This window comes from Tachypleus tridentatus, chromosome 4, assembly GCF_004210375.1.
Source record: "Tachypleus tridentatus isolate NWPU-2018 chromosome 4, ASM421037v1, whole genome shotgun sequence".
Lineage (NCBI taxonomy): Eukaryota > Metazoa > Arthropoda > Merostomata > Xiphosura > Limulidae > Tachypleus > Tachypleus tridentatus.
Window position 1 is genome coordinate 63,222,886 of NC_134828.1, and position 12,538 is coordinate 63,235,423.

General features: G+C 33.6%; 1 protein-coding gene across 1 annotated transcript in view; it reads left to right on the forward strand.

Annotated features, from left to right (window-relative positions):
• The first annotated feature begins 2,024 nt into the window (after positions 1 to 2,024).
• LOC143249275 (glutamate receptor ionotropic, NMDA 3A-like) overlaps positions 2,025 to 12,538 on the forward strand; it is a 263,119-nt gene continuing 252,605 nt past the window's right edge. The window contains exon 1 of the mRNA XM_076498833.1: positions 2,025 to 2,725. Coding sequence (XP_076354948.1) covers positions 2,333 to 2,725 — 393 coding nt within the window. The 5' untranslated portion in view covers positions 2,025 to 2,332. The remainder of the gene's footprint in view (positions 2,726 to 12,538) is intronic.

The following is a 12,538-nucleotide window of genomic DNA, read 5'->3' on the forward strand; positions in this document are numbered from 1 at the left end:
TCATGTGCTTACGTAGCGCTATTTGACTACACAATACCAAGAAAGAAACCAATCAGCGTTAAAACATATGAATAAGGAAGCAACAGCAAACTACAACAATATCACAGATGAGGTTACGATCCCTTGACCTTGAGTTTCAAATGTTAACTGGATATTTTCTACAGCTTGTCTATTGAATTTGAAAAAATATCTAATTAAACCAAGTTTTAAAGTTTTAATTAAAGTATTAACGTATTATATTTCACTAAACACAACATTATTAGTGTGGAAAAAATAGAATAAAAAGAATGTCTGCATAATTGTTAAATTATTATTATTATTGGTGAGCTAAATCAAAATAGATTATTATAGAAGTAGATAAGAATGATGAATTGAGGAACTGGTTATTATATAACGTGAAACTTATGGTTCTGTTCATTAATAAATATATTATATATCTGTAGAAAAATGTTATAAATAAACCTGAAAAAAATGTACGAGTTACATGTATCAACATAAATTTTATTATTAAGAGAAATGCGCTTTTCCCTGGTGGATCAGTGCTAAGTATGAGGGCTTATAATTCTAAAATTCAAATTCATATAGATTTGTGCTTGAAAAATATATATTTGGTTGAAAATGTTAAACTGATTCTTAGACATTCCTGGGCCGCTATCGTTTCTAGTTTATATAAGGTTAACGCTTAAGGTAATAACAATTAGTTTTTAACTATATAATTTCCTAATCGTTTGTTTGACCTTTAAATACTATTCCATTTGTATGTTGTTCAGGCTTAAAGCAAAGCAGAAACAACAATAAAAACAGTTTAAATGTTTAGATATGAACATATATATTCACTAATCTCTGATTATTTGGACTGGCATATTTCTATCATTAAACTAATACTGTTTGCAGCTACTAGTGATTGTAATAAATGTTGTTCGATTACTAAAATACTTTGTTCAAAAGAAATATATTAACAAGAAATAAAAAACTATTTGTCATATATATATATAATACAATTTCTTTTTAAGGAACTAATGCTTTTTACAAATTAATTAATATGTATTAGTTTGTAACAAGTTGGATTTCTGTCTACCTGAAAGTAATGTATTGTTTTATTAATATTAATATTTACTTGTAATTCCTTGACAACCTTGTCTTTTAGCTACTTTTATTAAAGCTACTCAGGTGATATTGTATTAAGAGTCTTGTAGCCTGCTCTTTGATTTACTTCTGACTATTAGAACATTAAAAATTACAACGGATATAAAAGACATATATAGAACATCTCAAAACAATGCGCAGTTGGAACACGTTTAAAATGTTTCTTAGTTCTTTTTTTAATAGTCAAGAACACAGAGAGAAAGGTTCGTAATGTTTACGATATAAAAAAAAAACCAGTTAAATTGAACTGTGTGTCTAATGCAAGCCTATCATTACCACTTATAATGTTCATGAAACATACGTTTTGAGAGAGCTTGTTAGGGCTGTAAGAAGAAAACGAATTTTTCTTCAAGTGGATCCATTGTGAGTGATACGTTCAGTAGGCATATGGTTATCTTCTGTTGGAATCTTGAAACGTGTTTTAAAAACTTAAATAAAAAGAATGTAGGATTTTTTTCCCTTTGTAAATTTATTATCCTGACCGCCTTTATTCATGACATACTTCAACACCACTGTTGTAGAGGCTATTTAAATTCACTTCTACTAAAAAATATAAAAGCCTTAAGGGTTAGGTTTAAATAGCTTGGTGTGAATATTTTTACATTATTCGGTGGTATTTAATTTTATCACTTTTGATTCAGAAAGCTTAGCTGGAGTATTACCAGCATACTGTGCATAAGTGTTATAAAGAGTAGATTAAAAAAAAGTTTTAATTGGTTGAAAGAAACTTCCGGAATATCTAATACGTATTCGCCTCTTTTCCGGTCTGATTAAAACGTCGTTAATACCGTAAATGATAAGTCCTAACGACTTGGCGTCCTTTCGGCGAGGTTCTCGGTGAACATTAACGATCAAGTCGATTACAACTAGAAGGACGCTAAGACATGCGCAGATAAAACAGCAGTCTGACATAACAACGCGTGGGCTCTCTATGTGTCACAGAAGGTTCACTATGCGTTTGTGAATAACGGCGCTTTTCCAGTGTGAGATCCTGATCGCAATAAAGGAATATCCTCCTTTGAAACCAAGGTTGGTTCGAGTACTATCTGACGAATTACTGCTTTGGGATGCCGTCCCCAAGCAACGATAGCTAGGTCTCGCCGGATGGCATACTTTGTTCTCCTTGCCTGTTTAGCGTGCCTTGGGCTGCTACGGGCAGAGTTTCGGTACTGCTATCGGCCAATAAATGTTGTCCATTCCAGGAAAGAGTATGGTCTACTGGTATGTTCTGGTACTTCTTGTCGTAGCCTTCCGCGCTACAGGGCTCGTCCTACCCCTTCTTGCTGCTTTTCCCCCGGCATCGGCTCCACATCTCAGTCGTGTTCTACGACGGGCCATGGGAGAGGCTGATACGAAACTAAGTAGCAAGAACGTAACACTCCTGGCCCGCTGGGTTACTCTGCCGAACAACACTCAAACCACTATTAGTGTTTTGTGCGAGGCGATAGAGAGAAACAGCCCCGCCTTAATCCTGAACTTCGTGGACCGCCCCATGTCCTTCTTCCCATCACTTGTTTCAGGGTATACTGGCGTTCCTCTTATTGGCATGACTTCAGGCTACCTTGACCAAACAGCGAAGGTGAGTAATAGTGAAGGTTTACTGTCATTCATTGTAGACATGGTTGAGAGTTTGTAAAAAGACAAACAATTATCCTTGATTTTTGACATGCAAGAAGACTAATCAGATTTGCATGTCTGGTCAATATATGCATGTAAATTGAGCGCAAGAAACATAGGCCTATCGATCTAGTATATGTTTTGTATAAAGAAAGTACGGTAAACACATATTATTATGTATTGAATTTTATCTGACAAATTAAAATGCAGTAATTTATAGAGTGTTTATGGATATCCTGACGTCTTATTTTACTATCCAGCCACTGTGTTGTGTCGTGTGTGTATATTTGTATTCGAACAGAAAGTGGTCGTATTTCAAAACTCTTTACAGCTTAGTTTTTTGAAACCACAACATTCGTCCATTCGTATCGTTTTGAAGAAACGCTGTGTTTAGTATTATTATAATTTTAATTAAACAAGGAACTATAAAGTTGGATTATGTTGCTCGTTGTCTTATTTTGTAGTTGCTATTTTTTGCAATAAGTAGTCAGAGAATCTTCTTGACATGTAAATATGTGAATTCAGATCTCACTATATTTCAGTTCTTGGGTCTTAGGATAGATATTGTAAACAGAAGCTGCAGTAAAAGACATGCGTTGATGTTTATGTTGGAGATACACAGCACATGAACACTTCATTAAAGCAACTATACCATGAAGATTCCAGAGAAGGCTCTGCAAAAACTGATATTTGGGTTGTGTATGATAAAATATTTACTTTTATTTCGGAAATGGTGCAGATGAACTTATCCTTAACTTGTGTTTTTATTCCTGTGGAAAAAAAATTGTAGTTCTTTTTCGAAACAGGAGAGAAAACGTAAAGATATGGAGGGTGTGAACACAGAAATTGCTGAATGGATTTTAACGTAAATCAACATACATCCACACGTATCGTAAACATTTAACGTAAACAAAATAAAATTTAAATGGTTTGCTCATGAATCATTGCACAATCATGTTGACATGCAGACCCTTTACATCTGATGTGAAGAGAGGAATACAAACATACAATATCAACAATTTTTTTAGTGTACATTGTACCTATAAACATAAAATGTAGATTTTCCTTTAAACACCCCAATGAATACATAATTATCAAATTATTTTCTTAAATATTTCTAGAATAAACGAGACATTAAAACTCGTAAAAACCAACGATTCATAAAACATCTACCATATTGTCGGTACAACCAAGGAGTCAGAGACAAATAATCAAAGAGTGAGAAATTTGAGGTTAGAAAAATCACCTTTACCCTCTGGACAATTGTAAAAAAATCTTTTTATTTTAACCAACGTTTTGCGTTTGTGGGTTCAATAAGGAACAGTAAATAGTTTTTATACTGTTGTGCGTACTAACCCTGATGAAGCCGCAAAGACGAAATGCTGGTTAAAACGAAACCAAATATAAATGTTGTTTTTTCTAACATTTTTATCAAAATGTGTAAATCCATTTAATATGCACAATAAATTGTGAAAGTGAAAGATACATTTGTTATATTATATTTCTCCATTAGATAAGTTTGTAACATCCAATCTATACAGTTTCACAGTTTATTCCTACTTTGGTTCACACTGAAATAATTACAGTGGTTTGATAAACTTGGAATTAAATCTTTTACACTTTAAGTAACTTAGTTTGTGTAGTTTTAATTTTCATGTTTCAATTTTTTTGTAGCGTTAGAACTTTCTATTTTACTTTAGCAAGCTGAGCTACGTATATATATATCGATTTATATATGTCTTTATAAAATTTTAAGTATTTTATTACACGTATTTTTTTCACTTTTATTAACTACATTTTTGTGCGCCACCAATACCAGGTATGGAACGCACGTATACTCGATTCTGTTTACTACTCACGAGTATCTCTTCTCTCAAATCGAATTATATGCCTAAAGTTTGTGTTCTAGTACACTTTTCGAAAGAGTTTTATGAAAGAATTAGAGAGATAAGGTTTATCATTTTTATGTACGCATGTCTGAGAAAGTCATTTACTTACTTGCTTACTGAAACGAATATTCGTTGAAATAGTGAAATTTGGGTAGCTTTATAAGTACAATAAGATTTAGTTCTGCTCAACCAATACTGTGAAACAGTCATTGTTAATATTCAGACACTTTGAAGGGTAGTTTTAAATGGGCGATTTTTATGATTATCATTTTGTTTCATCACGATCTCTACAACCACACGTAATGACTAATAGTACACACGCCATCTTTCCATTTACTATAGTATGATATGAATAATGGTAGATATCTTCGACGTTTTTATCAAATGTTAATAAACATTATATTAATTGTTGTTTCTTTTAATTTTTATGCACAATTTAACCTATTTTCTCCTACTACCTGTACTTACGTCACAGAATGTTGACTAACGACTGGCTTATAACGGACGTGCAATTAAGTCTCAGTTTTCCGATATTTTAATAAAAGTATTAGGAATTATAGAGTACGAAATATATTTCACTTTGAAGAGCATAAATACATCGCAAAAAACACTGGAAGTTTGAATGGCTTATAATCTACCAAACTATAAGGTTATTTTATTTAAGTAATGCCCAGACTATATCACATATACATTATGAATTTAAGTAAGGCTTCAAATACATCATAATGACTGTTTATTTACTTAGTGCTTCACATACATCATAATGACTTTGTTTATTTACTTAGTGCTTTACACACATCATGATGACTTTTTTATTTACTTATAGGTTTCATTTATTTATTTAATGCATTTTCTTTATCCGCTTAACGTTTCGACAATATCACATGAATTTTTGTTACTTAATTAACACAAGTACAGAATGAGTTTAGTTAATGCTTTATCTACATCATCTCGATTTTGTTAATTTAATTAATTTTTCAACTAAATTACAAAGCTTATATTTAATCGATGTTTCAGGTTCTTTGTATATGTGTATGCCAATTTATGTATTGAACGCTTTGAGTGTAATAAACATGTTTCATTTAGGTCAGAAACAAATGTTTCAAGGGTACAGAGCTTATGCATGACATACTTTTCCGTTTATCTGTTCTTCTGAAACAATTATATATATGTGCGTTTTATTTTCGCTTGCTTTGATGGAATAGGTAAAATACCAGTCCTGGTTGTAAATTTATGTTGTTGTTTTTTCAGGCCCAGCATGATCAGGTGGTTAAGGCACTCGACTCGTAATCTGGAGGTCGTGAGTTCGAATCCCCGTTGCACCAAACATGCTCACCCTTTCAGCTTTATAATGTAACGGTCAATTCCATTCAATGGGCGACGGGTGGTGATGACTAACTGCCTTATCTCTAGTCTTACACTGTTAAATTAGGGACGGCTAGCGCAGATAGCCCTCGTGTAGCTTTGCGCGAGATTCAAAAACAGTCAAGCAATCATTTTTAAATTGTTTTGGAGTGTTATTTGGCATATCGCTTATATATTAACATAGAAGAATAAATAATAAATACAGCCCCGGGCCTAGTTGTCGTTCCAGTTGAGCTTAATGGTTCTAAAGAAAATGTACATGGTTTTTATTCAACACTATTGTAACATACTCAGGATAATGAAAGCATGTAAAAGACGAACGCTAATAATAAACAGATTATAAAACATGATGATGCATCAGCAGAATAAATAATTTTAATCACTTTATTTATCACTCGTCTAATTTGAGTTTGATGGTTTTTTTAAACTTAGTGTTTCTAGAAAGAACCTAGGAGCAACGAAAAATGCTGTAAAAACCAAGCTTGGTCTGCTATTGTGTACTCTTGGTGCTGTAAACCCGTGTCCAGCCGGTTATTGCTTTAAAATGACATTGCGAAACTAGATTTTACTTCAGCCTAACTTTACCTTACTGCAAACATATGATTTCTGTGTTATAGAAACAGAAGTGAGTCCAACCAACTTGCAGTAAAAGATTCGAGTGACGATAAAAAAGCCTCTATCACGTATACAATGTCTCTGTTCTCTTGAAACATGTACGAGATATGTCTAAAAGAACAGTTCAAGTTATTAGAGATTTTTTTTTTGTATAACAAACGTGCTAGTTTTCTTAAACACTTACAAATAAAACAATGTCAGCGTTATTATGTATATTAAATAATATTTATTAATTTTGTACAAAATTGGTTGAAATGGTTTCGGAAATGCAGGTCTGACATTTTACATTTGTACACAATGTTCGCGTAAATATTTTTGTCTTATACGCAAGATCTGAACTTAACTAACATATTAGTACGTAAATTAACATATCCTCTTCAAGATTGGCTTCTTCGAGGTCTAAACAAATTGATTGCATTTTAGAATGTTACGAAAAATATTTCTAATAGATTAACTCTTTTAAACAGGCTTAAGCTTATCGAACTAAATTTGTAAGCCTAAAATTAGATCATGAAAGCTGTTACAACCCTCGTAATTGTCTTATTTATTTACATAAGGAACCTGATAAGAAGGACATAATTGTAAAAACAGGTCAGTCTGTGTTTATTTTAACAGTAACAGGTAGTAAATATTTTGAAAAGGTTTTTTTATTATTAAGTACCAGAGAATGCCATAATCCGGTCTAAACGTTTCACTTTTGTTGTATATATATAATGTTGAATTTGTTATTGAGTATTCTTCTATTTTAAAATTTATCAGTCTCAAAGTGGGTTGGTCTACATCAAACACATGAGACTGAGAAATAAATATAATTTGAATGTTTGCTCGATGAGACGAGTTTATCAAACATTAGTTTCTAAACTAAAATGCGCTTGAATAATAATGAAATCTACTAAATTACACAATTCTATATAACAATTTCAAAAATGAAAACAAATTGTTGCAGTGCTGGATGATGTAACAGTTATATTGTCAGTAACGTTATTTATTTGGTTCTACAATGTAGGTTGTCAAAAACATTTCAAAACTATTTTATATGATGATAATATACAAATACAGATGCGTAGTTTAAATATCTCAGATTCGTTTAGTGAAAGAATGTCAAAAACCAACAACACACTTACAGAAAAGTCCGCATTTTACGCAGTTCCTAAAGAACATTTCATGTCGATGACACATTTACCTTCCTTCTGAGTTTTTTTATTAATTTCGCGCGACCTACACGAGGGCTATCTGCGCTAGCCGTCCCTAATTTGGCAGCGTAAGACTAGAGGAGAGGCAGCTAGTCATCACCACCCACCGCCAACTTTTGGGCTACTCTTTTACCAACGAACAGTGCGATTGACCACCACACTATAATGCCCCCACGGCTAAAAGGGCGAGCACGTTTGGTGTGACGGGGATTCGAACCCACGACCCTCGGATTATGAGTTCTGTGCCTTAACCACCTGGCCGTACTGGCCACTTTGAATAATAACAACACAGTAATTTTTATTCTACCTCGTTTAGTTACGATGGAAGATAAATAATTATTGTGATTTGTACGAAAGAAAATATTTTAGTCTCTTCCATCACACTTTGAAGTTGTAAATAATTTTTCAAGTAGAATAAATCAAATTTTCATTGCCAAGATATTCCATATTCAAATTTCTGAGAGTAACGAATTGCAAAAAACAAGATTTAGTGTATCATGGAATTATGGATGAAAGTTGAAGTATAGGGAATAAAAATTTCCTGTTCGCTGAGAGAGGGAACGATTCCTTCTTCTGTTTCAGAAGAGTAAAGCTAGTTGACCGTCGCAGATGGAAGAGTTTAAGGTTGAAATCGACCTAAATGAATACTGTGTATTATATGTACAATCCGATTTAGGTTCTGTCTTGTTTTTCTCAGTTTCTTATTCAAGGAGTTTTCTTTATATACCTAGTTGGTCAGGTTACACGGAAAACGTTGTTAAAACGAGACGTCATTAGTCGCAACGTGTGTCTATAATTAGTTAATGATAATAATTTGTTCTGAAACTAATTAGCAGATCAAATCAAGCTATAACATATTTAGTGCATGTGTTGTGAAAACATGAGGGTTACCAACCGAGACGCACAAATTGTCGAGCAGTCTGGGGCAAAGTACACGTTGGGGTACATTTTAAAAGTACTTTTTGTATCATTGAGTTTGTGCATTAATAAAATAATCTTAAAATTGAAAAAACTGTGAACATGGTCATGAAATTGCCATCTCCAAAGAGTAAAGATTTGCCTTTAGTTTTAATGTGAGCGTTATATTAAGTAATTTGCAAGATTTCAACATCCATCTACTTAAACAACTGAAGTCCAAACGATATATTTTAATCGATGTGTTGTAAAACCTGGTAAAATAAAGAGGTGTGCGCGTAACTTCGTAGTTAGCATACCCGAACTAGGAATTCAAAGGCTCGTGTTTTCCGTTTCATTGACGCAAAAATACTCTCTACACGTTGGAACCAAAAATGCTTTATAAAAATGACGGTCAAAAGTCACTATTCGATGAAACAAGAGTTAGCCCAAGAAACGGTGGTGGATACTCTTAGCCAGCTGCCTTCTCTATAGTCTATTTGCGGTCCATTGTCCTCCGCACTTTGGGGAATACGTAATAAAATAACACGCAATTCTCAGTGTTTGATTAACGTAACCTAAGAGTTAGTGATGGAAACTTTTGACTAGTTGCCTTCTCTCTAGTCTACCAGTTTCAGTTCAGTAACAAATAGAGTAGATAGCCCTCATGTAACTTTGTGCGAATATTTAGAAGAAACAAACCAAATATGCGCTGATTTGGTTTTAGTACAGTTTTGTGTGAAAATTCTAAAACAATAACAAAAAAAGAGGGCCCGGCATGGCCAGGTAGGTTAAGGTGTTCGAATTGTAATATGAGGATCGCGGGTTCGAATTCCGGTTGCACCAAACATGCTCGCCCTTTCAGCTGTGGGGGCGTTGTAAGTGACGGTCAATCCTACTAATCGTTGGTAAAAGAGTAGTCCAAGAGTTAGCGGTGGTTGGTCATGACTAGCTGCATTCCCTCTAGTCTTACACTGCTAAATTAGGGACGGATAGCACAGATAGCCCTCGAGTAGCTTTGTGTGAAATTCAAAACGAAAAGAAGAGAGAAGTAAAACGAATTTCCATTGCCGTGTGATTTGATGTTTCTTCATGTGGACATTTCTTATGTCCTTTAAGCGACTGTCATGTTCTTCAAAGAGAAATATATGTTGGACATCAAGCAAACATTTTTGACACAATGTGTCCAGTGAAAGGCTTGTTGCACGACAGCTTGTAGTAGGTACGTCAATGTCGTCTAAACGTTTTGTTACAAGGGCTATTTCACGAAATCGTGCTGGTGTTACTCGAACATCTTTCACGAATGACACCTGTCAGTGTTCAAGTTGGGTTGTTAGTAAAATGTACGAACGTGATAATGAACAGTGTAACAGTTTACACTTTCTACATTAGAGCTGAACAGTGTAACAGATTACACTTTCTACAATAGAGCTGAACAGTGTAACAGATTACTCTTTCTACATTAGAGCTGAACAGTGTAACAGATTACACTTTCTACATTGAATTTAAACAAGAAAATAAAATGTCTTTACGAATAAGAATATAGTTTAATATTTGTTGATTCCGTATTTAGTTGTGTAATTTTTCATAATTTTAATATGTTTTCTGGTTATGCACCTATTCATTAAATAAACTAATAGAAAAAAGCAATAATTAAACGGGTTTTTCTCAAAACGAAATCCTGTAAATTATGGCGTTCACGCAACGTCATTATTTTGAGAACAAAAAGTTTGAACCCCTTCACTAATTCAGTCAGTGGCGACTCGTCGAAAAGTAAATAGATGTGAAATTTTTCACTAGCATAAGGCTATATCCCAAACCAATTTGGTTTGCAGCATTTAGTAAGCGCTATAAATCGATTTTAAAGTAAACGCACTCCAAATATAAATAAAGGCGGATTGGAGAAGTCCATGATTATGTAAGAGAGGCTTAGGTTGTGTTTTCTAGTTACATTTGAAAGGCACGTGTTTGTAACTTGGAGTTACTATATAATATGATGTATTTTAAACCTCACAAAGAAAATGTAGGATTTCATTTTATTTTCTCGGTCGATTTAAACGTATATTTTATTCCAAATAATTTTTCCTGGAATGAAATCCCAACATACTTTACAAGGAGCAGAAGGCAAGGGTGAAACTCTAGGTGATTTTACATTTGTATTAATTAGAAATCTATGTTTTGACCTTTAAAAATTTAAATGTCTTAACGTTTATAAAACGTAAATCATTATAGAAAATATCTTTCCTTTAGTGGCTTTCTTATCTTGGGAATTTAGAAATTATCAACCTAAAATTAGGTTTTTAGAAAACATATTTTAACATTACGTATTTTTCTCCAGTCCAATAAACAAAAATAAGAAAGGCAAAAGGATGAAAATTCACTAGGTTTTTAAACTCGATAAATGAAAATATTAACTCATATAATAACTCAAATGGATCTGTTCTTTTTCTAAATTTATCTGTTTCGTCAATATCATCCAAAGATGACTAAGTATAATCTTTCACTAAAGACAGAGACTATAAGACTAACTACCAAGGCAATAACACATTAAAAGTGACAGAGTAAATTAGGAAATGGAAGAAAACTTACAATTAGGTGTATATATTAATATTCATCTAATTCGATTCAACATTTACATATACTTGTTTGTTTGTACGACAGAGTACTTGAGGCTGTTTAGTTTTTATTAGATTTAGCACTTTCGTTCGTTTTGTAAAGAAATAAAATATGTAGTATTCTCTTAAACTTGAAATTGTGAATATTTACGTTTCTTTGTTTGCAATTAAGCACAAAGGTTTTTAATTGGACTATCTGTGTCTTGTTCACTACAGATATCGAAACCCGGTTTCTAGCATTGTAAGTCCCAGACGTAGAGTATATATATCTGTTATATTTCACAGATATGTGCTGGGGCAACACATTTTTTTTCTAATCGTTCTTCATTTCCTACAGAAGAAGAAAAGAAATCGAATACTAAAAACCACTTGTTTGCAAATTTAATATATGCACTCCTAGTGGTGTTAAGCCCGGCATGGCTTGGCAGCATCAGGCGATTGACTCGTAATCTGAGGGTCGCGGGTTCGAATCCCCGTCGCACCAAACATGCTCGCCCTTTCAGTCGTAGGGGCGTTATAATGTGACGGCCAATTCAACTATTCGTTAGTAAAAGAGTAGCCCAAGAATTGGCGGTGGGTGGTGATCACTAGCTGTCTTCCCTCTGGTCTTATACTGCTAAACTAGGGGGCTAGCGCAGATAACCCTCGAGTAGCTTTGCGCAAAATTCAAAACATAAAAACAAACAAACTTAGTGGTGTTATTTGGATTTTTTTCTTTTTTACGTGTGCCGGCCGATCTCCACAGAATCACACTAAAGTTTCTAAGAAAAAACATTTTAATAGTAAACACAGCTTCTTACTGTATCTCATAGTGGCTAGCATAACATTAAATTAGTCTGTTGATGGCTCAATGGTAAATTTACAGACTTGAAATGCCTGAATCCAGGGTTCGATTGTCCACAGTGGACAAAGTGGAATTTTGCACTAAAATAAAACAAAAAAAAACTGGAATTGAAATGGACATAAACCCTTTAAAAATAATATCCAGTTAAAACTACAAAACAGAGAAAAGCCGTAAACCATGAGCCCCCTAGTAGCTAAGCGGTATGTCTGCGGACTTACAACGCTAAAAACTGGGTTTCGATACCCGTAGTGGGCAGAGCACAGATAGCCCATGGAGTAGCTATGTGCTTAATTCAAAAAACAACAACCTAAAACATGATGTTTGGTGTTGCTATTTGTATTTTCTAACCTCTTTCATTCT